The sequence below is a fragment of the Eucalyptus grandis genome, chromosome 9 (genome assembly GCF_016545825.1).
Source record: "Eucalyptus grandis isolate ANBG69807.140 chromosome 9, ASM1654582v1, whole genome shotgun sequence".
Taxonomy (NCBI): Eukaryota; Viridiplantae; Streptophyta; class Magnoliopsida; order Myrtales; family Myrtaceae; genus Eucalyptus; species Eucalyptus grandis.
In genome coordinates this window covers 27,601,759-27,624,659 of record NC_052620.1, presented here as the reverse complement: position 1 = coordinate 27,624,659, position 22,901 = coordinate 27,601,759, and the positions used below count along the sequence as shown (strand labels likewise).

Here is a 22,901-nt window from a genome sequence, read left to right as displayed (position 1 = left end):
TCGTGAATGCTTGAAAATTGACCTTTGCATAATTCATCACACGAGAGATATGAAAAAAAGAATAATATAAATAATGTAGCTGATAGAATCATTTATCTAATTTTATTAGATAAATTATGAAAGCATATAAAAATCTCTGATAAAAAAGGGAATTATCTTGTATATTAATATTTATATGCATTTTCAATTAAATTTCTTTATTATAAAAATCTCAATTCCCTTTTATATATATATCCTATTCCTTACGCGATGACAATCCCAAGATATTCCATACAAGTCCTAGAACGCTACGAAACGAGCAAATAAAGTAAAAGCCAAGAAAAGCCTTGACGCTCCCGCACAGTCGCACCTGCTCCCGAACGCGATAGTCGTCCGCCTTTTGATTCTGCCCGCATCATTGCTTCCTGTCTTACTCTCATCACTTCGTCCCCCATCGTCTCTCTTCTCTCCTCCCAAATCCCGGAACACGATGACTTCCCCCACAAGAGTCGTGCCGTAGCGGTGCTGCTCTGCCTGGCTGCGCTGGTCTCGTCCTGCTTCCACCGCTCCCGCTTTTGCTCCTCCTCTGGGTCCTCGCGCACCAGCACGAAGACGAGCGCCGGGATGGCCATCTCCAAGCGCGATCTCTCGGCTCGCTCTTTTCGGGCATTTCTTGCTCTCTTTCAGGCACGGATTCTGTACTTTTCTTTATAGTGGTTTTGCTCGGAGCATGAGCTCGGTGCTAAATGGCCTTCTGGGTCGGCGTCTAAATCTGTTTGTTGAAGTGGGTCGTCGCTCGATGGCTGAATCGCGTTTGCACTGTGAAGCTATTTTGACCGGGATGACTTTTCTTGGGTTGGTCTTCACTCGACGGGTGAATCTTGGTTTTTGTAGGTGATCGGTTATGCCTCCTTGCTCAGCTGTCAGGGGATTGAGATGGAGATGCTTTCGAGTTCCGGTGCCATGTCTCTGTAAGCCTGCTTTTATCAGTAGTCTTGTGTCCGTGACTTGCGACTATGCCTCTGTTTCTTTAAATTATCTGCCCCGTGAGAATTTTTCTGCGATTCAGTCTCGTGTGCTTTTCTCTCTTATTTGTTAGTCATTTAATTGAGACCCATCTGGTCTTTAATAAGCTGGTTGATACTCCTAGCTCTTGAATGTAGAGTTTAGGCAACGTGGGGTTGTAGTTTCTGCAGTGCAAGTTGTGCTAGTCTTTTCAATGTAGTGGACCTGAATAGTGATGTTTCTACTACTTTATTTGTCTTGGATTTACTGAAATTTTTATCCTCTTCATTCATTGCCCTTTGAAAAATATGATATAATGATCAGAGAAAGGCATTCAGAAGATTACTGTGCAATGTATGATATATGTGGAGAACGCAGTGATGGCAAAGTTCTAAACTGTCCATATGGTTCTTCTTCTGTGAAGGTATGTTGTGGGTATTAAGTAAGAAAATGAAGCATTAAAGCTCTTTTCTTATTTTTCTGCCCATTCCTAGTATGGGTATAACAATGCCTTAGATGAGTTAACACCTGTTTTTTGCAGCCTGATGAACTTTTTTCTGCCAAAATTCAAAGCTTATGTCCAACTATAAGTGGAAATGTTTGCTGTACAGAGACTCAGTTTGAGACATTACGTGCTCAAGTTCAACAAGTAAGCTTTTAAGCCTTTTGGTTTGACACTCAGACTTAATTGTACACAGTGGAGGTGCTTGTGCACCTTGAGGGTTTTTCTTCCATTAAAACCTTTGTATTCTAATGCCTCAAGGATGCAATGTTTTACTTTACATGGCCCCAAATGTGTACTCCTGGACAGCTCTTTCTTTATTCTTGAAGGCAATTCTTGAGAAGGCTGATCGTATTTATCATTAAGTATGTTTGCGCTTTCATGATTGGGAATCTCTTTATCCTGTCTAGATGAATGAATTAGCATACTCATTCCATCCACCGGTCCTCTTTCAAAAATAAAACTGTCGAAGAAATTCTTGCTAGATTTATTGTCATAAAGCTCTTTTTCTTTTTGGATAGTGAGATAGTAAAAACTCACTATATTTATTTACAACATCTGCCATCAAAGATCTTTGAGTTCTTGGGGCCTGTTATCTTGCTCTATGGTGCTTCTTGCATTGTGTTATAATGATCCATTTGCTGGTTGAAGATGACCTTTGTCAACCCTGTAGGACCAATGTTGGGAGAGTGGATAATCATTAGTCTGCTCTCGAGTCAGATTGCTAAAGGAATATAGTAATATACTATTGGTAATTATTGTCCTGCAACGTCTTGGTTATACTTGAATTCTGGTGTCTATAGATTCCCTCACATGCATGGCTTTGCATAATTTTTGCAAAATGCGTGAGCGATTGCTTTTGATTGTTACTAATGGCACTTTTCATAATAGCCTTTTCCTTCTGATTTTGGCACCCCCTGAAGTTAGCTAATGCTTTAACAAATGTGTTCTTGCTTACATTGAGTCGGATTCTTTGCTCTAGTTTACTTTCATGGTCAGTTAATCCTCTTTGATAACCCCCATACCACAAAGCAAGCGCCCCCTGCCCCTCCCCTGAAAAGAAAAAGGGACAAAAGGAGATATACTTTCTGCTTAAATTTAGTAGATTGATAGACTTAGCTTTGATTAAGTAAATAAGATCTTTGTGTCTTTTCCCAAGGTACTTGTTTTATGTTCATACACTATCAAGTGACACCATTATACTCTGTACATTTTTTAGGCAATACCATTCCTAGTGGGCTGTCCAGCATGCTTAAGGAACTTTTTGAACCTTTTCTGCGAGTTGTCTTGCTCGCCGAATCAAAGCCTTTTCATAAATGTGACTTCTGTGACTGAGGTAAGTTGCAAATACTGTGTACTATTTGGGGTTCAATTATTAATATAACGACAAATAATTTGGTTCAAGACTTATACTTCTTTTTAAGTTGTGGACATTGAAGATATCTTTGAAACACCATCGTTATGTTGATGTTGAAATGGCTCCTCTAAACATGAAAGAGTCATTTGCAATTAAAAAATTCAAGAGAAATAATATAAATGGGGAATCTTTATCAGCTTTCTGATTCTATGCTCTGTGTCTCCTACTACATCACTCCGATACTTTTTCAGATTGATGGCAATATGGCAGTTGATGCAATCGACTTTTTTGTCACCGATACTTTTGGAGAGATGTTATATGATTCCTGCAAGGAAGTAAAGTTTGGGACTATGAATACACGGGCCATAGATTTTATTGGTGCTGGTGCTAAGAGTTATAGAGGTATCTTCTAGTTATTACTTACTTGATTGATGAGTTTTGATGGCCTGCTGATTTTCTGTTGTTTGTGTTTGTCTTTCATGGAAGTTGCTTGGTTGTTTCTATGAAATTTGCCACTTCTCACATATAGCTGTAGCTCCCTCAGTGCATGATGTTCTAAATAACATTAATTTGAAGCTCTAAATTTGTAGGTAGATTACTTCGGTTGTTAGCACTAATCAAGCTCTGAGAAACTATCAAAAAAGGACCCGCAAAAATTCTGTATTTATTTCTTCTTTAATCAGTCTCAACTGCGTGTCATGTTGGAAGGACCTTTTTGTTTGAACAAGCAATAGTTCAGAATCAGTTCCTTTGATTGTAGATACTTTGACACAGCTTAAGCATCTGTTTTTCTTTGCTTGATGCCTATCATAGTCTTTTTGCGTTTTGATGTTTTCTCATGTTTTGCACCCTTCACGTGTCAATTTCATTGACTTCAATTTGTTCTGCCAGAATGGTTTTCATTTATTGGTCAGAAAGCAGATCTTGGGTTTCCTGGTTCACCTTATTCCATAAGTTTCAAGTCAAATGTCCCTGAATCATCTGGGATGGAGCTCATGAATGTCTCTTCATACTCCTGCGGTGACACTTCTCTGGGCTGCTCTTGTGGAGATTGCCCTGCATCTCCTTTTTGCTCTGATGCAGAACCTCCTTCTCCTCATAAAAGGGATTCATGTTCTATCAGCATTGGATCTCTAGAGGTTGGAGTTTGTGCAAAGCTGATTTTATTTCTCTTCTGTAGTTAATGTTTAATCCCTTTAGTTCATGAATATTTTTAGAATAATTGCTTAAATCCTTGGTTTTAGTGCGCTCATGATTTGTACCTTTGGAATTAACTGCACCTTTGGCTGATCATGGCAGGTTGCGTGTCTTGAGCTTTCCTTAGGTATCCTATATATTGTTTTTATCTCTGCATTTTTCGGATGGAGTTCATGTTATGGAAGAAGAGAAAACAGGAGACCTGCACCAATAAGAAAACCACTGCTGGATCCTATAAATGATGGTGAAAGTAGTTCTGTTCTCCAGAAGGACAAGGAACGTCCTGTGAAGGTGTGCTTCAATTCTGTAAATATCTTAAATGTAGTAATTGCTATTTTATAGTCTTCATCTGGCCAGTATGGGTGGTTCTCATAACAACCTCAGGGTTCATGGCCTTTTTCCTCTTTCGACTAAGTTTACAGCTGTGTGACTTTGGCGTGCTTACTCATGACAGTTCATCTCCCAGACTTTAAGGAATATCACATCATGCTGACTGATCTATGTTTCAGCTGCCTTTTGGTTTCATTTGTGATTGCTGTATTCATCATTGTGTTGTCTGTCAGTGGTAGAAATTGTGGTTTTCATCATTCATTATATCTTAAGCTATGTAAGGTATAGTCCAAGCATGTCATCATCTTTGGAAGGACCTCTGACAGGTTACTTGGTACATGGCTCTTTTACATGTTATAGTAGATTCCTGAGTATGCACAATGGGTTCTTGTTTGTTCTCATGTTTTCATTTCTCTTCCTTTTGCCAACGAAGTGGACATCTGTAACTGAGACCTTGAAATGGTTTAGAGCTGATTTAGAAATCCTCTTAACATTGCTCAACCAAAATTCTTTTGGCATAGTTCTGTAGATCCCATTTTTGCAAATTACGATGCGTTCCTTTCCAACATTATCATAGACGCTTTCTAAAGTTGTTGATAGAAACAACTATATTCTCTTCCAAGACAGTGTGGGTGGCTTCTGGTTTTTTGGCCTTGTGCTTTTTTCACTTCTAAAAATTGTCATTTGAAAAGCTGTAACTTTTGAAATTTATTGAAGAAAAGTGTGAAAATGGGCAGAGAGACATGTTTTAAATGATATGTTTATTTTATGTTCCAAATTTTAGAATTAGTCTCGAAATTGTTTCCTTTTTGCCTTCTTAACAAAATGCATATTTCAAAAGCACAGCTCTTGCAGCATCTGGCTTTTGCTAAGTTCCTGCTTCTTATTAATATTTTTGGAGTCCTTGCCAAGTGTAAAAGAAAAAGAATCCTTCTAATGATTTTGTCCTGACTGAGTTGGAGATGATGTTAACACTAACTGATCAGACTGAAAATAATTACATGGATGGGCTGTGTTGGTAGTTGGTAGCAGCACTTGCAAGCATGATACCTGTTTGCTTGGAACTTATGTAGAAGTCATCTCCTTTTGCTTACTTGTCAACGTTTTAGTGTTTAAACCCTATATTTTCTGGATGTTTTATGATTGGTTCCTTCTTTGTTCAGATGGAAGAAATGGCTTCAGCAGAAAGTAACATGGTCCAATTTTCTTCTGTCCAAGGATATATTTCAAGCTTTTACAGGTCAACTTCAATGATTTGTCTTTTTCTGTTAATGACACATGCTAAATGGCTCTATTTGTTTCTTCAGGAGTTATGGTCTGTGGATTGCAAGAAATGCAACTTTGGTGCTTTGTTCATCCCTGGCAATTGTTCTTCTACTTTGCCTAGGCCTTCTCCGTTTTGAGGTGGAGACCCGTCCAGAGAAGGTATTGTTGGCATTACCAGATTTTGAACTGTATTTGATCTTTCAAAAGAAAAAATTAGGAGTCGATTGCTTACATGATTCATGCCTCATAAGTTTAGGGTTTCCAGTCACAGTTCTCATCTCACTTTGACAACTACGAGCTTTAGCTATTCTGCATAGCCATAGTCTTGCTTGTCTAGGTAGGTTTCCACTTCAATATGGGAAAATATACCTACTCTGTTTGGTGCAGTATTTCTTCCTTCTTTTGAAAACTTTCAGTGTGTTTTTTGAAGAGATCCTACTGTAGAAAATACTACCTCTGGTGATTGTCTGACCTCTGCTAATATTTTGAGAACAGTATTTCTTCTTTATGGTTATGCCGTGTTAAAGAACCAGTTTTAAAATAACTCTACTGCAGTTGTGGGTTGGCCCTGGAAGTAAAGCAGCAGAAGAGAAACAATTCTTTGACAGTCATCTTGCACCGTTCTATAGAATTGAGCAGGTTTGTAAATGCTGTGATCTTATTTTTCATGCAATTTTTATATTGGTATTTCTTTAGAAGGTCTTTGCTTTATGAAAAATTCTATAAATCCTGAAAGCTCATGTGTATTTGTTTAATTTCCTTGACCTTTGCATAAGTTCTAAGAATTATGAGGTGTTCTATAACCCAACTAAAAGTTCTTCGGTGTATGTACATATTGATTATCTCATCTAAGTATGTCAAGTAGCAATAAGCATGTGCTTGTATTGACATCAAAGTGCATGGGTTGTGCACTGCTCAGTTCTTTTTGCAGTTCAATGTTGCTCTTTAATATTCAATAAAGCTTTTCATAGTATCCTCCATCGATGTATAGCAAAAGTTAACCTTTCTTCCTTCCACTGTCCTCACCTGCCCTGCTTGCAACTTTATTAGTAACCAGTAACTAGGATCTGTTAATCCGAGAGCGCAGTAGTTTTGACCATTGGATCTACTAGTCAGCTTTGAAAATGGTCTTTGCTTTTTCTTAGATGAAATACTTTTAATAGAGCTCTCATGTATCTCTTTGCTTTCATGCTGATATGTTTTGTGAATTCTTTTGATTGATTAATAGATAAATCCATCTTTTCCTAAGTACACAAAATTGGGAACCAGTTGTCTTTTGATCCTTGGGCCATTGAATCAGTTGATGTTGACGTATGATATATTTCTCTCCTCTATATATCTGCATGTGAACTTTGGTGGATTTAATTCACGATCTTCCTTTTGTCAACTGGAATTAATTTTTGGGTAACATTGTTTTCTGAATATCCTTTGCAGTTGTTCTCTATTGTGTCCATTGTAATTTACCTTTTACATGATATGATGTATCTTCAGCTCATTTTGGCAACTGTGCCTGATGTGGAGGGTGGCCGGCAACCAAGTATTGTAACAGATAGGAATATCCGGCTGCTTTTTGACTTACAGCAAAAGGTATTGTGGTGGGATTACCTCTTTTCTTTGGCAAATGCCTTTGAGGTTGATAGTTATTGATCAGAATTTATAAATCTTTCAGTTAACTGTCATATAATTTTCCATTCTCATGACTTCTAATGTGTTTTTTATCTTTCATTCGAGTTGACAGGTGGATGGAATCCGTGTCAACATTTCAGGCAAAATGGTGTCTCTAGCTGACATTTGCTTGAAGCCACTGGGCAATGATTGTGCAACTCAAAGTATTCTGCAGGTTTATTTTATCATTTCATGTCTTCAACCTCTGATATTTTGGTATCATACCATCTAACATTTACAGTTGAACGATCGAATACGGTTGAACTTTGGTAATGCCAACAATTATGTGTCTGTTTCATTCTTTCAAAGTCTTCCTAAGTCTGTCGGGGAGCATTTTCAAACGCTTGCTACCCAACTTGAGTTAGTTTGTCATTTCATTGCCAGATGTTAAGTGCAGTAGTCTTGCTGAATTTCTCCTTCTGATATTATCTGTAAGTGACCTATGTCAAGGAGTGTACCTACATGATACCGTCCTTTGTAGAAGGAATGAAAAGAGGAGACAGAAAAAAGTGACCTATGTCGAGGAGTGTACCTACATGCTACCGTCCTTTGTAGAAGGAATGAAAAGAGGAGACAGAAAAAAGTGCCATGCATAAGTTCAAGAGTGAGGAATGATTCTCTTTGCGGAAGTTCTAGAATCAACATGTGTTGCTATAAATTTTATCAACAATCAAGACATAGATGATTATAGTATTTGCTAATCAATGGCCTACCTTCCAGCTAAGTCAATAGAGAAACGAGCCTCCTTCCCTTCTCTTCCTTCCTCACTGTTCAGACCTGGAGATAGGATCTTCTGCCCCTGCTCTGTCAACTTGGTTTAGTGCAGCTAAAATATGGTACTCCACTCATTTGGGAGAACCAAGTAGTTAAAGTGGTGATTTGCATATGTTGCTCCAATCAAATTTTTGAGCTCTTTATCGGCTCTTTAGCATTGGAAGGACCTTCCATATACGGATCTTGGAGAGCAATCATCTTGAATAAAAATCAGTGGCATGAGAAATCCATCCGGCCTTCCTCACTTCCTGGAGAAAAGCTTTGTTGTGGGTTGCTTGTTCCTCTATCGAGCACTCTGTACATGAAATATCTTAGTCTGTCTTGCTTTTCACTGTTTTGCTCTACTCTTCCTTCTTTTTGCGTCCTCCAGTTATGAAGGTGTCTGGCTGCACCATCGTGATACAAATTTCCAAATTATCCATCATGAGATGAGAATGTAACATTTTATTATGTGGGTTAGAGTATTAATAATTCAGCAGTAAGTTGTCAAGTGATTACCAATAGGTTTTTGTTTTTTTCTTTTTCTTTTTTTGGTAGGAGATTACCAATAGTTTAACTTGTGTGATTTTTGTTGTTTTAAAATTGGTTTTGAGGATAACAATGCTGGTTTTTTTAATTATCTACAGATATCTAAACTGTATGTCTGTGTATGTATTCCAGTATTATAAAATGGACCCGGATAGCTACAACATGTATGGAGGGGTTACGCATGCTGAGTATTGCTTTCAGGTAACATTTGTATTCTATGGACAACTGCATTTCTTTCTTTGTCATTTGTTTGACATTCACTTCTGAGTTGCGTTAACATATTGATGACCTTCTTACTAAGGATTAAGATGCTGACCCTAAAATTCAAGCAACCAATATATGAAAGAAATATCTTTCTTGGCGTAGAATTCTAATTCTATTTCCACCAAGCGGCAAGAAATAGCTTTCTTACTCCATGGCGTGAGGTACTTAAATGTCTTTCTTCTAGGTTTGTAGAGGACATTAATGCATGACTCTGCATTCAGAGGTTTCCTAATGGATCTTGAGAAGGGTAAAATCGGTTTTTAACCTTCATGAAGCTCATGAAGAAACCTGCCTATCATATGCCTTGTGAGAATTCATCGAATGAGAGAAAATGAAGCATAGTGGATAATATATTTATGCTAAGTAAGCTACTTATAGACTCCTTGCTTCAGAAGCACTTGACCAAGCTGGTGGTGTGTCATGTTGACCAAGCATAGTGCGTAATATATTTATGCTAAGTAAGCTACTTATAGACTCCTTGCTTCAGAAGCACTTGACCAAGCTGGTAGTGTGTCATGTTGACCAAGCATAGTGCCTGATATATTTATGCTAAGTAAGCTACTTATAGACTTCTTGCTTCAGAAGGCACTTGACCAAGCTTGTGGTGTGTAATGTTGACCTATTGAGCTGGATGTGTCATTAGGATACATGATCGTTAGTTGGAACAGTGCCGATATCAAACCTGATAATCAAAGATAAGTAGAATAAGTGAGCTTAGATCTTGCTAAATTAGCATACCAGTTTCGGGGTACACTCATTCTTGGTTCTATCATCATATTTCTACTGTAGGTGGACTATGATACGACAGTAAATACATATTGTTGATCCTATTTGACTTGCTCATATGGGTTACCAAAAAGTTCTACCAGAAAAAAAACAATTCTGGCATGATTATTGCTGCGTTGAGCAGACACTAAAAACAAAATTGTTTGGACTAGAATTGTCCTGGCGAGTGCGTCCTTTTGCTGATGTTAATTAGAAGATGGACAAGGATGCAACTTTGTGAGAAAAGATAATAGGGCGGGGCACGAGTTGAGGCACTCATGATCGGTGATCCTCTCAGAATCTTCTTTACTGTTGAACATTATTTAGAAAAGGGACAGTGTGGAGAAGTTTTTATTTCCCCAGTGAAAAGCAACTATTGGAGATGTCAGCCAAATTGAATAACTGGTTGCTGAGTCGCTGACATGAACTCCGGTTCCAACTGAAGAAGAGCTTCTTTGCCCCTTTGATATCATTTTTATTCTTCAATCAAAACTATTGAATACTTATGTGACCTTTTCTTGTCATTTTCGTTTCTTCAGCATTATACTTCTGCAGACACTTGTATGAGTGCTTTTGAGGCTCCACTTGATCCAAGCACTGCGCTAGGGGGATTTTCTGGAAATAACTATTCTGAGGTGAGACATTCATCATTGTAATTCCTATTGACCTTCTGCTAATTCTTTGATGGTTTTCTTTTGTCCAGGCATCTGCATTTGTTGTCACATACCCAGTTAATAATGCAATGGATGATGCAACCGATGAGAATAGGATGGCTCTGGCATGGGAGAAGGCTTTTATTCAATTAGCTAAGGTTTTTCATACTCAGAAAATGCTGTTTATGATTTATAGCTTAACATTGAGTGGTAAATTTGCTTGTTATACGCTTGGCCTAGTGAAGATTGTCGGGGTTTTGATCAGCGAGTGTTATTTTGTATTTTGATGTACCTTTTAATCTACCGATTTGCTTGACTGATGCTCTTTTGCTCGCTCTAAAATTATCTAGATATATGGAAGCATGATTAATCGCTGTGTGGCAGACTGGAACAGAAACATCTTTTGAAATTGAGCTTCTATCATTCCTTATTAATTTGACAGGAGGAGCTGCTGCCATCTGCAGAGTCTAACAATTTGACCCTTTCCTTTTCATCTGAAAGCTCAATTGAGGAAGAACTAAAGAGAGAAAGTACTGCAGATGTTCTCACGATAGTAGTATGCCCTTATTTTGAGTTTAGTTTTTTGCTTTTGTGACAAGGACTTCATTAACCAGTGAAGAAAATGTTATTTTGAATCCTGTATATTGAATATTCTACCTTTTTTTTTTGCACCAGGTCAGCTACCTTGTGATGTTTGCGTACATTTCCTTCACACTGGGAGATCCACTCAGTTCATCCACTTTCTACATCTCCTCAAAGGTTTGACTTAAAAATTCCAATAAGTTGAATCACTTTATCTGGATGAACAGTAATTACAAATCCATATGTGCGCACTACCCACACGAAGTAAGCAGTATCCCCATGAGCTGCATAGTCAGTTAATTGCGGCTTTTAACCTACAGTATTCCTGTGCTATGTTTGTCATGTTTATCCTTTTCTGAGGCATACAAGAATATAACAGTGTATGTGCATAGAAACATATGCTTATAGCGATGTATATACCTGGAAATATTCTAGGATCTTCAGGAGAGAGGGAGAGAGAATCAATGAGGACTGCATCTTTAGTAAATGAAGTAGTGAAAAAGTAAATGATTTGCTGCTTACATTGAGAAAGGCAATGATACATCAAGCTTTTAAGTTCCACACGTCTATCTTGTCGCTTATATACTTTTCTATCTGTTGCTTATATACTATTTTTGATTCCTTGTAAACAACTGCAGTACTTATAAGACTCTGGGTGCCAGGTATTGCTGGGTCTTGCGGGAGTTTTGATCGTCATGCTCTCTGTCCTTGGTTCTGTTGGATTTTTTAGCGCAATTGGAATCAAGTCTACATTGATTATAATGGAAGTCATCCCTTTTCTGGTCTTGGCGGTAATTTGTTGTTCTTTTGATCAATTTCTTTTGTTCTTTTGTTCAATTGGATGTCACAACCTTGTTATGCTATTGCTTTTGCTTTAGAAGTTTCTGTTCCTAATCATCAGAGGGAGGACTTAGCAGTTTCTATGCTTATAATCATCAGACAGAGGATTTCCTCTGTATTGGTAATATCACATTGACCTCCTCTGAGGAAATTGGTTACAGGAATCCCAGTGAATTTCTATGTAAAGACTTTCTTTTGTTCATTTTCTTCCAGCACTTACTATATCTTTGCTCATCAGAAAGTCTTGGGTTTCTCTAAGTCCTATTGTGTTACTTCCAACCCATTCCATATTAAGGCCTTTATTCTTCTTCTTTGGTATGTCACAACCACAGGCCTATACCAAGTGCTTAATCATGGAACCTGCGTGGCTTGTTTTTATTAGATTCCACATCCTTTTTCTGCAGTTGTCATTATACAATTTTTTTTCCTTCAATTTATGGGTGCTGTGCAAATCCGCTAGGTCGGAGTGGATAACATGTGCATATTGGTCCATGCTGTGAAAAGGCAACCATCAGACATGTCTTTGGAGGAACGAATAAGTAGTGCACTTGTAGAAGTTGGTCCATCCATTACTTTGGCGAGTTTGTCTGAGGTTTTGGCGTTTGCAGTTGGAGCTTTCATTCCTATGCCAGCATGTCGTGTCTTCTCAATGTTTGCAGGTAATGAGGTTTTACTCCTACTATGTTTTGCAGTTTCAGCTTTATTGTGGTAACGAGTTATATTCACGATTCTATCTACAGCTTTGGCTATTCTTTTGGACTTTCTTCTGCAAGTCACTGCATTTGTTGCGTTGATCGTTTTCGACTTCACCAGAGCTGAGAATAACAGGGTTGATTGTCTTCCTTGCATAAAGATAAATTCTCCCGGGGTTTCTGATGAAGGTACCGTTTAATCTTTCACTATTCAGGCAATATTGCCCTAGTCTACATGGTTGTAGAATTGATTTCAAATAGGATGGTTTATAACTTATGATCTCTATGAATAAATTTCATTGTCAAACTGAGAGATTTTTTTGTCATGTAGTATCTCATCAGAGAAATCCTGGATTGCTTGTCCGTTACATGAAGGTATCTAGAAATTCTCTTATGAAAATCTTATGTCACCAACCTGTTTATGATTCATTCATCGGAGCACCAAAAATTTCTTATTCAGCATATGAAAACCATGTAAATTTCTCTGCCATTGCAGGATGTTCATGCTCGTATTCTTGGACATTGGGCAGTTAAAATATTTGTAGTTGCTGCGTTTGTAGCTTTTTCATTAGCAAGCATCGTAAGTTATTCTAGCTAAATTTTTTTAGTGATTTGAGATGAAATTATCCAAAATTTGCATTTTGATTCCTCTAAATAGTAAACTGCTGAGGGTTTCTCCTGGATTTTTTGGCCATCTATTAATCATCTGTTCAGGCATTATGTACAAGGATTGAGGCAGGACTGGAGCAGCAGATTGTTCTTCCTCAGGACTCCTATCTTCAGGTTTCGACTTTAACTGTGGCTTTTTGGTACTTGTTTCCATGTTCTTATCTTATCACATTTTGTGGCAGGGTTATTTCAATAATGTGTCCGAGTATCTTCGAGTTGGACCACCATTGTATTTTGTTGTTAAAGACTACAACTACAGGTATGACTTTTTTCTTCCTCCCTTATCCCTTGATCAAGTTATTTCCAAGTTCTCATTTGGATGTGAAAGTATATCAGACTGAAAGGAAGTTCACTCTAGAGGTTTGGAGAGAGCTGTCCATAGTAACGAAATGTAGCGATGGTCCTTGGACCTAACATAGGAAGCAGACAATCATACTTGCTTAAGTTAGGAGTTCTTGCTTCACTTGTGGAAAGAAAGAGAGTGATCCTACCTCGCCTTAATACCACTCACTAAACGTATGCAGAATAATCATTTAAGAAAATGCAGCAGTTTTTGTCAGGTTCCTTTATGTGTTAGGGCTTAATCACCTGTTTGTGAGATGATCCAGTTACTGGCATTCTGGGAAATAATAATTCTCAAAGCTCAGTTGTGTCATGGATATTCCTATCTAACCTTTTATCTTATTTTTCTAATATTGCTCCTTTTATCAAGTTATTTGTTTGTTTGGCTCTGTTTTCAGTGCGGAATCAAGCCATACAAATAAGTTATGCTCCATCAGCCATTGTGATGCGAACTCTCTTCTGAATGAGGTATTAAAATAGCACAGGTTTTGAGTTGAATATCGACTCCATTGGCAGTTTAGTCATGCACCACAATTTTGCTCCTAGAGTGTGCACATTGTTCATTTTGAACTTCTAGTTGAGTTAAATTTTGCTCGTCTCTGTCATGGATATACATGTGACACATGCTGTACTCTGGGAATCTTGCTGAAAAAGTAGAGTAGGTCCATTTGCCAATCATTCCTTTCCTATGTGTATTTTGTTTCTAACAAATGTTATAAGTTCAAATTTACCTTGGTATGGAAATCTCACTACCAAAGATGTTATCAGTGTACTTCACGTGTTAGAATTCTTCAAGGCATGTTGAGAAGCCAAGCCCTATGATTGAGAAATGAAAGTTCTGTTATTGCAATTAACATATTATATCCAAAGTTCAACATATGATGCTGTTTTTGGCAGAAAGCCCAAATGTAATTTTAACAATTGATCGATCTGGAGTAGGAGTGATGAGTGACATGATATGGATGAGGGTGGATCCCAAGCATGCCTTGCACACTCCAAATTCAGCAAGACAATAGTGTAGAGGCATTTAAAGTTCAAGATAGCCAAGTCATTTGTTGGTTTACCGCCCATTGCGTGTGAGGATGGTGTCAACAACAATGACAATAGATTCAGTCTTGACTGCAATTGTAAAAGAGAAAGTTGTTTATGTGGAATGCTCATTCAATTGTTAAGATGAACTTGGAATCTGTTATGATCATTTTATCCCAACATACTAGATGAAAACTTCAGTGGTTTATCCTGGAAAAAGAATACAATGGGAAATTTCTCCTGCAGATATCAAGAGCATCTTTAACACCAGAATCAAGCTATATTGCTAAGCCAGCCGCATCATGGTTGGATGATTTTCTAGTATGGCTATCTCCAGAAGCTTTTGGTTGCTGTCGGAAGTTTATAAATGGAACTTACTGTCCGCCTGATGATCAGGTTTGCAGCATCTCTCTCTCTCTCTCTCTCTCTCTCACACACACACACACACACACACAAACACACACGAAAACCTTTTTGCAACCCCACAAAAACAACTATACTCCAAAACCTGCATCACTAGTCTCTGGTTACCTATTTGATTTTATAGTAAGCCCTAATGTCATCATAGAAATTTTTATTAATAAATGGTAATTTAGTATAACACTTTTATAATTTGAAAAGGTGGGTTAGGTATGCAAATGAAGGTTGATAAGATACCCAAATAATGTTAGGATGCAAATAAACATTGATAAGACATCCAAATAAAAGTCCGTAAGTTAGTACCAAAGTAAAAAATTTGGAAACAATCAACTAAACATATAACATTTGTTGATAATTTGATCGGACAAATATAGGTAAGTCACTCAACTTGTGGTTGGTCAATTGATATTTGGTAAGTTGCACAAACAAAAGTCAATTATGTAAGTTAATAATTTGAATATGAGGAAGCAAACATTGATAAGCTATTCAAATTAGAGTTGGTAACTAACATTTGTTGATAACTTGATTTGAGAATAGTTGGTAAGTTACTCAAATTGTGGTTGGTCACTTTATATAAGAGTTGGTAACTTTAAAACAATGGATAAATAAAATGAATAAATTATTTGATAAACATTGGTAACCTACCCAAGAAAAATATGGTGACAAAGGTTGGTAATTTGCATGTCATTAAATATTGGTAAGCTATTAAAATAAATTTATAACTTAATATAAGAGAAGTTAGTAATTTGATATAATAGTAAATAACTTACTAAAAGTTAACCATTAAACAATTTTCCGGTTACGAAAAGTTACCAATAATGATTACAAATTACCAGCAGTTGATGAGTTTTACCAGCATGGAAAAACTACCCACTTTCAAACGCCGACTGGGAGAATTGTTCTGTCATCACAATCTTCTTATTAGCATTGCTGTATTTTTCACCATTAACTGCTTCCAGTAAACTTGACTATGCTTTGATATCTGAAGTTGATAATTTGTCTTGTCTTCAGCCTCCTTGCTGTACACCAGATGAAGGCCCTTGTGGCATAGGTGGCGTGTGTGAAGACTGTACAACGGTATGTCCCTGATGTATGTGTAGTTTGAAATGTTTTAGTGGGCCAATAATTGACTGATGAAGGGAACAAATATCACTGTGTGGTCTGTCGTGTCAATGGGGGCAACAAAAAGGTTGCATTGTAAATGAACTACTTCTAGTACCTGACTGTTTGGGATTATTCCAGTGCTTCCTCCAGTCAGATCTTAAAAATGGTCGTCCATCTACTGGGCAATTCAGAGAGAAGCTCCCTTGGTTTCTTAAAGCACTGCCGTCCGCTGATTGTGCAAAGGGTGGTCATGGAGCTTACACAAGCAGTGTCAATCTTAATGGTATGTAAGATCATTCTGTCATCTGGATATATTTGAAACTGAACTTAGCACACACACGAATTCAAATATGCATCGACCCATGTCTGCCCAATCAGACCAATAGATCTGTTTGGGTAATCAGGCGTCCTCTCCTTCCCCCAAAAAATGAGGACTCTGGTTTCTACTTCTCTTCTTCTTCTTCCTCCTCCTCCTCCTCCTCCTCTTCTTCTTATTTTTTAGGTGGAGTAGATGGCCTCCTGCTTTATGGTTAAGACATCTGTGAGTCTCCGATATTACATTAACTTGCAATGACTCGTTAATTTGGAGCTGATTTTTTTATTATGCTTTTACATGCAAAGTAATTTCTTATCTTCTTCGAGTTGTGATCTCCTCCATCTGCTCTTGGCACCTTATACCAAAGTAGACAGATAAAATACCAAATAGAGAAATTTTCCTTTTTTAAATTAAGTATGATAAGATCCAGCATCTCGTCTTATTCATGTGTTCACACTTGTTACGCCCAAGCCTACCCCTACATGTATATCATCAAGGTGGATTGCCTCTTTCCTGTGTTTCTCCAGCGTTATTGAACTGAGCTTTATGTAATTGTCTAGTGTATTATCTATAATTAAAATGATGGACGTTGACCTTTCTCTTTCATTCTTGGGTTAATATCTGTGTTCCAATTTCACACATGCATAAATAGTGCTGAGTACTTGGTTTGGAATGTTCTTGCTGAATTTTTTTTTTTTCCTGTCCTTGTGACTTTCACCAGGTTATGAGAGTGGTGTTATACATGCATCAGAGTTCCGAACATACCACACACCACTTAATAAACAGGTAAGAGTACAGAAGCAGCATCTTCTTTCCTCTTTTTTATTTGGTTTATTAGTTGGTGTATCATTACAAATTATGTCTGGATCTCCTATGTTGGTCTAGTGGCCAATGTTTGAGGGGACAACCATGCAAGCAGGGGTCCATCCCTTCTTCTTGGGGGATTGCAGGGGAAAAGAAAAAAGGTCTCTATTGAGACCATCTGGGCTGAAATTTGGGGAGCCCAAAAAAGAGAGAGGGAGGGAGGGAGGGAGAGCTACGAACTATGTCAGTCATGCTTACTTGGTTGGATCTGTCTGTGCTTTGTAGGGTGACTACGTCAATTCCATGCGTGCTGCAAGGGAGTTTAGCTCAAGAGTTTCTTCGTCTCTCAAGGTTCCAAAGTTGTTCAACATTATATGTATTAGCTCTAATAACTTAGCAAACAGAGGTTGGCAAGAAAAGTTGGAATCCAACCGTGACAAATTTTTGATGATGCTTTGTCTATATAGCTCATTCATTGTGCTAACAGGAAAAGCATGAAGCATCCAAGTTTGTTAGCACCATGCATGCATATGTTAGTAATTGTTTTGCTGTTCTAAGAGCTAGAACCATTCGGAGGTGATGATGGCCGAGCTTAAGTGACTTGAACCTCAAATTTGCCATCCATATTAGACTTGTTTGTTAATATGAAGGAATATTGCATTATATGTTTGGCCAAACTTTTAAATAAAATTGCAACCTGTTTGGTATTTTTTCGACATGGAACTTAGCAATAGTCTCATGGTTCCAGTGATGACAGGTTTTCCATGATCACCTCATCATTAATCTATAATGATCTATATGACTGATGGTTGGGCTCCATGGTTTGAATGCTTCTGGATTTCTATGCACCTCCCACTTTTACTTTTGACTATTGAATCCTTTTTGATTGTTTGGCATATATTTCAACTCACATCTTTTCATTAGATACATCACCAGAATTCTCGTACTTACTTTTGGCATGATTCGGAGAGAGACAATATTCTTATGTTGACTTACTTATATGACAATCTTTTCTTTTCTGATACAGATGGACATTTTTCCATATTCAGTCTTCTATATCTTCTTTGAGCAATACCTGGATATATGGAGGGTGGCTTTGATGAACATCGCCATAGCCCTTGGTATGTCACTGAAAAACAGTGAAAAACATATGATTGTACTCTGATAAATTACTTCGGGTCTAATTTCCTGTTCCTCTGTATTGTGATATCTGAACTTCGGGAGGGAAAACATAGTTAAGCCTGAGCCTTTTCAGGGGGATTCGTTAGATAATCCATTTTGAACCATTGCAGCCATTCCTCAGCAAGTCTAGCATCTGTAAATTTCCTCTTCATATGTTAGTGCAGTCATTCAATTCATATGTTAAGAATGGTCTCCAATAATCTCCCATCATCTTCCCCCTTCCCCCTCCCTCCCTCCCTTCCTTTTTCCCTCCCCTCTTGTATGCTTTTGAATTCAGCTAGGTATGATTTCTTTTTTTGATTGAATTACTTACCCTTACTTATAAGATTCTGGCATTTGTATGTAGTTCTTAGGCATTTCTGAGAAGTGCAGAGTAAAACATAAATGTTTTACCTTGGACTACCCGCCATGATCTTTCGATGATTGGTCCCTGGTTAACAAAAATAACAATCCTTTTCTAGGAAAATTAGCCAATGTTTCTCATTTTCTGCATCTGCTATTTGTTTATTTTCTTTTACTAGACATTCTTGAGGTGTACCCCATAAAAGTGGTGGATGTTGCATTTATGGATCATCATTAGCTTGTTCACCTCTTGAGTTGTGGTTTTGTCAACAGGTGCAATCTTTGTTGTTTTCTTGGTTGTCACATCCAGGTGTGTGCTCTCGCTTGTCTCCCATTCTTTCTGTCATGTTGCCTATTTGATTATATATCTACAATCAATTCTGAAGTAACAGGCACTTTGATTTCTTTTCCGGTGCATCTCAACTGCAGTTTATGGAGTTCAATAATCATGTTGGTTGTACTAGCGATGATTGTTGTGGATCTTATGGTATATCTCTGCACTGACAATAATCTATTTGCTGATTCATCATGTTTACTCATTCATGAGTTACTTCAACTCACAATGAAAAATATGACGATACAATAATCTTTACATCTTCATTCCTTTCTACAGGGTGTCATGGCACTTCTTAACATCCAACTAAATGCAGTTTCTGTCGTTAACCTTGTAATGTCAATTGGGATTGCTGTCGAATTTTGTGTGCACATAATACAGGCCTTTCTGGTGAGTCCGCCTCTGATACCAGTGTCATCCTATTCTTGTTAGAATGCTTGCTTGTTCTTGACTGGACAATGTGCTGATGGCTGCATATGGAGGGAGCTGATGGATTCTATTTATTGTGTTTTTTCTTCTCATATTTCCTCATCTTAGAATTGCATGAGCCGAGGTTTCTAAGAACATGGCATCTCAGCACTTGCCTGGTGTTAATTCATTTGCCTTGCTTGTTGAACCCCTGTCCCTAAACGAATACTTGAAATCTTGGGTTGACAGTGATCTTTCTGTAGAAGTCCTCGCTTGTGATTAAAGATCTGTTCCTGTTCAAAGGCGCTTATGAAATGTGATGATCCTTTTGCTTTGTGCCGCTGTTATACAGGTGTGCCCTGGCAATCGAAACCAAAGAATGCAAGGGGCTCTCACTACCATGGGTGCTTCTGTCTTCAGGTTAATAAATTACTCTCCTCTTCCCTCTTGATGTGGCAGTTTCTACTTAAGAAATCAATATGCCTACGAGAAAATTTGACCTGATCCTTGTGAATTGTTGACGCTCTGTGCTTTTTTGCTTATTGCAGCGGTATTACCCTGACAAAGCTATGTGGAGTACTTGTACTTTTCTTCGCCAGATCAGAAATCTTTGTGGTCTCTATCTTATTCCTTATCAGTCTGCACTTTTGTACATGGCTATTTGAGAACATTGAATTGAAGCCCTTTGTCTTTTGCAGGTCTATTACTTCCAAATGTACCTGGCATTGGTTATTATTGGCTTTTTGCATGGGCTTGTCCTTCTACCTGTAAGTTAAACCAAATGAGAGTAAATTGCAATTACCTCCTCGAAGTATCAGAGTAGCGAGCATTTTGTCCCTATACTAGTAGATGTGGCATTTAGAGATCTCAGCTTTTCCTTCCTGGTGACTTTTATCCCTGAAATTGTGAAAATCAGAGATTCAGAGAAAACCCTGTCCATTACTGGAGTCTCACACTCATATTCTATGATACATGTAGCTTACAGATAAGGAAGTTAAGACCCCACAACATTACATGATCAGCTTTTAACATATTTACTCAGACCCGTATACTGATTCCTATTTTCAACCATCCCTATTAATGTCACCCTATACAAATGCAGTCTTAATGTTTTTAGTCCCCACGGCAAGTTGGCCTCTAAAAACTTAAAAGAACTCCATGCATTGATCCTTATAATCCAATGTCATATGCTGTTAATTGTTTAGATGAAAAATGTTGCTGTTGATTTCTTTCCATATTGAAGAGAAAGAGTTAATGAGACAAATAGTCCCATATAGTTTTATGAAGTCGCATATAGAGATCATATTTGTACTGATTGTTCTTGGTGACAAATGGGGTTCACCAAGGTGGTGGAGGCTATGATTCGTCAAAGTCAAACACTAGACCTGGCTTGGTCTGTCAAGTCTAACCATCCCCTTGTCAAGTTGGAATACAGATATAGCATTAAGGGCAAAACAACTGCCCTTGTCTAGTTGGACATGCAGGCATAGCATTCAAGGCCATTCACTACTTATGTTATCTCACTTGCAGGTATTGCTGAGTTTGTTTGGTCCACCTCCAAGATATATGGTTGTCGAGAAACAACAGCATAACACGCCTGCTTCATCACAGCAGAGTTGATGTCCAATGATAAAAGCGAAGCTTGCGTGGTAGAAGTTCATCACATGATATCATTACACATGTACATACAAAGGTTAACGCAATACAAGATATCTAAGAACTACCAAGAAAGATTGTTGTGACCTGTTCTTTTCTGGTAAATTCACTCTTGCCAAGGTGTTAAGGCGCATCTAGGAATCCTTGGCTCCTGTTGAGCTTCAGAATCTACAAAGTATCCAAAATCTTCGTGTTTGTTCATCCTTACTTTGTTACAGTGAAAAGTGACTTCAGAGTCCTGACTATGATTGTTTGTAAGCTTGTTTTACCAGTGATTGATAGCCCTAGACGGTTTATTCTCAGCTTGTACTTAATCAATTCGGTTTGATTTGGACCATTTAGCCCGAGATTCGGTATTACCAGTGTCGAATTTGGATTGTGAATGTCATATCATTTTATCAATAGACGACGATGGGTGCGTTTGGGAACCACTTCCCAAAGCCCCTTTGAAGCCTAAAGGTACTTGGCCAAATGCTAGGCCGTTTGGGAAAAAAATTTGAGCCCGCATTCGGGAATGCCAAGATGTGTGAAGCCGAAAGCCCAAGGCGGGGGACCCGCCTTGGGCTTTCGGTTTTTGGGCATGCCCACACGGGCACATTCATAACTTTTTTTTTCCGAAATTGTCCTCACGAATGTTTTGTTTTTCCGGTTCTTGCCCTTGTGTCGCAACCGTTCATCTTCTCCGGGGATTCGGTTCCGCCGACCGTGAGCGGCCGGCGATCGCTAGAGGGACCCCGCGATCGTCGGGGGTGGCGCGACCGACGCCGGAGGTGGCGCAACCGACGCCGGAGGTGGCGCGACCGAGGGCTGGGTCACCGCAAACCCAGATCTGGGGCGGCAGACGGTCTTCTCCTTCCGCGAGCTTCTTCTTCCGCGAGCGGTCGCCGGCGACCGTCGCCCACGAGCGACGCCGCCGGGCGGTGGCGCGACCGCCGCGACCCACGGCAAGGTCCGGGTCACCGCGACCCGGATGATCCGGGGGCGCAGGTCGCGGAGGACCTTGCCGCCCCGATCCGGGTTGCGCGACCTCGCGGCCCTTGGATCGGGTCGCGGCGGCGTCGCGCGACCTCCCGCGACCTCGCCGCCCCCAGCCCGAGGGCGGCGCGGCCGCGCGACCCCGCCGCGACCCGGATCCGGGCGGTGAGGTCCTCCCGCGACCCGCCGCCCCAGATCCGGCGTCACCAGAGGTCGCCGGAGGTCGCGACGGCGTCGCGCGACCTCGCGCCCCGAGATCCGCGTCACCGGAGGTCGGGGGAGGTCGCCGAAGGTCGCCGCGGCCACTCGCCCTTTTGGTCAATTTTTTTAATTTTTCTTTTGATAATTTTTTTTTTACCACAAAGATCTTTTGCAAGTGTAATTTCCCAAACGCTATTTTGCTCAAAATACTTTACAAAGAGCTTTCAAAGTGCAATTTACCAAACACGGTTGCATTTTGGAAAACACCTTTAAGTCAAAGGTATTTGCATTTTCCTAAAGACATTCCCCAAAAGTAGTTCCCAAACGCACCCGATATAATTAAATGTGGTTACATCTTGCATGTGATTTTGTCTAGTTGTTTTTATTTTTCCAAAGTCTGTAAATAGGACATACACTTTTGAGCAAAAACTAATTTGGTAACTCCAATTTTCCAAGATTACTTCCATCTCTACCACTTCCGTACCAATTTTGATTACAAGCAAGCATAAAATCAGACCAAATCAGCCGGCTCTGGATGATTAATGCAGGAATCCAATTTCTAAAATTTAGAATTGACGATAGTTGGTTTGATTCTTAGTTCTAGGTTTGCATCAAACAATTTGAATCATATCAATATAAATTTTTTTAATTGCCAAAAGGTTGAAGAAAAGAGCAAAACAACACCGTTTCCTTGATCCACTAGCCGGCTAGTTCTTGGGC

General features: G+C 38.9%; 1 protein-coding gene across 1 annotated transcript; it reads left to right on the top strand.

Annotated features, from left to right (window-relative positions):
- The first annotated feature begins 301 nt into the window (after window positions 1-301).
- LOC104419033 (NPC intracellular cholesterol transporter 1) lies at window positions 302-21,181 on the top strand. The gene is made up of 39 exons (XM_010030538.3): window positions 302-666; window positions 874-950; window positions 1,309-1,408; window positions 1,526-1,633; window positions 2,706-2,822; window positions 3,095-3,245; window positions 3,735-3,982; window positions 4,143-4,331; window positions 5,534-5,610; window positions 5,678-5,795; window positions 6,192-6,275; window positions 7,128-7,223; window positions 7,375-7,476; window positions 8,736-8,804; window positions 10,172-10,267; window positions 10,336-10,443; window positions 10,728-10,841; window positions 10,961-11,044; window positions 11,530-11,658; window positions 12,168-12,366; window positions 12,448-12,588; window positions 12,731-12,774; window positions 12,896-12,979; window positions 13,114-13,182; window positions 13,251-13,327; window positions 13,809-13,878; window positions 14,686-14,835; window positions 15,871-15,936; window positions 16,102-16,246; window positions 17,001-17,065; window positions 17,369-17,434; window positions 18,111-18,204; window positions 18,881-18,917; window positions 19,037-19,094; window positions 19,221-19,331; window positions 19,702-19,769; window positions 19,898-19,964; window positions 20,048-20,116; window positions 20,880-21,181. The coding sequence occupies exons 1-39, from the start codon at window positions 604-606 to the stop codon at window positions 20,967-20,969; spliced, it is 3,900 nt and encodes a 1,299-aa protein (XP_010028840.2). The 5' UTR covers window positions 302-603; the 3' UTR covers window positions 20,970-21,181.
- Window positions 21,182-22,901: the final 1,720 nt, after the last annotated feature.

Coding starts and splice junctions, on each gene's coding strand:
- LOC104419033 (XM_010030538.3), top strand. CDS start 604: ATGGCCATCTCCAAGCGCGATCTCTCGGCTCGCTCTTTTCGGGCATTT. Junction 13,328..13,808: donor GTTAAAGACTACAACTACAG/GTATGACTTTTT, acceptor CTCTGTTTTCAG/TGCGGAATCAAGCCATACAA. Junction 17,435..18,110: donor GAGTTTCTTCGTCTCTCAAG/GTTCCAAAGTTG, acceptor TTTCTGATACAG/ATGGACATTTTTCCATATTC.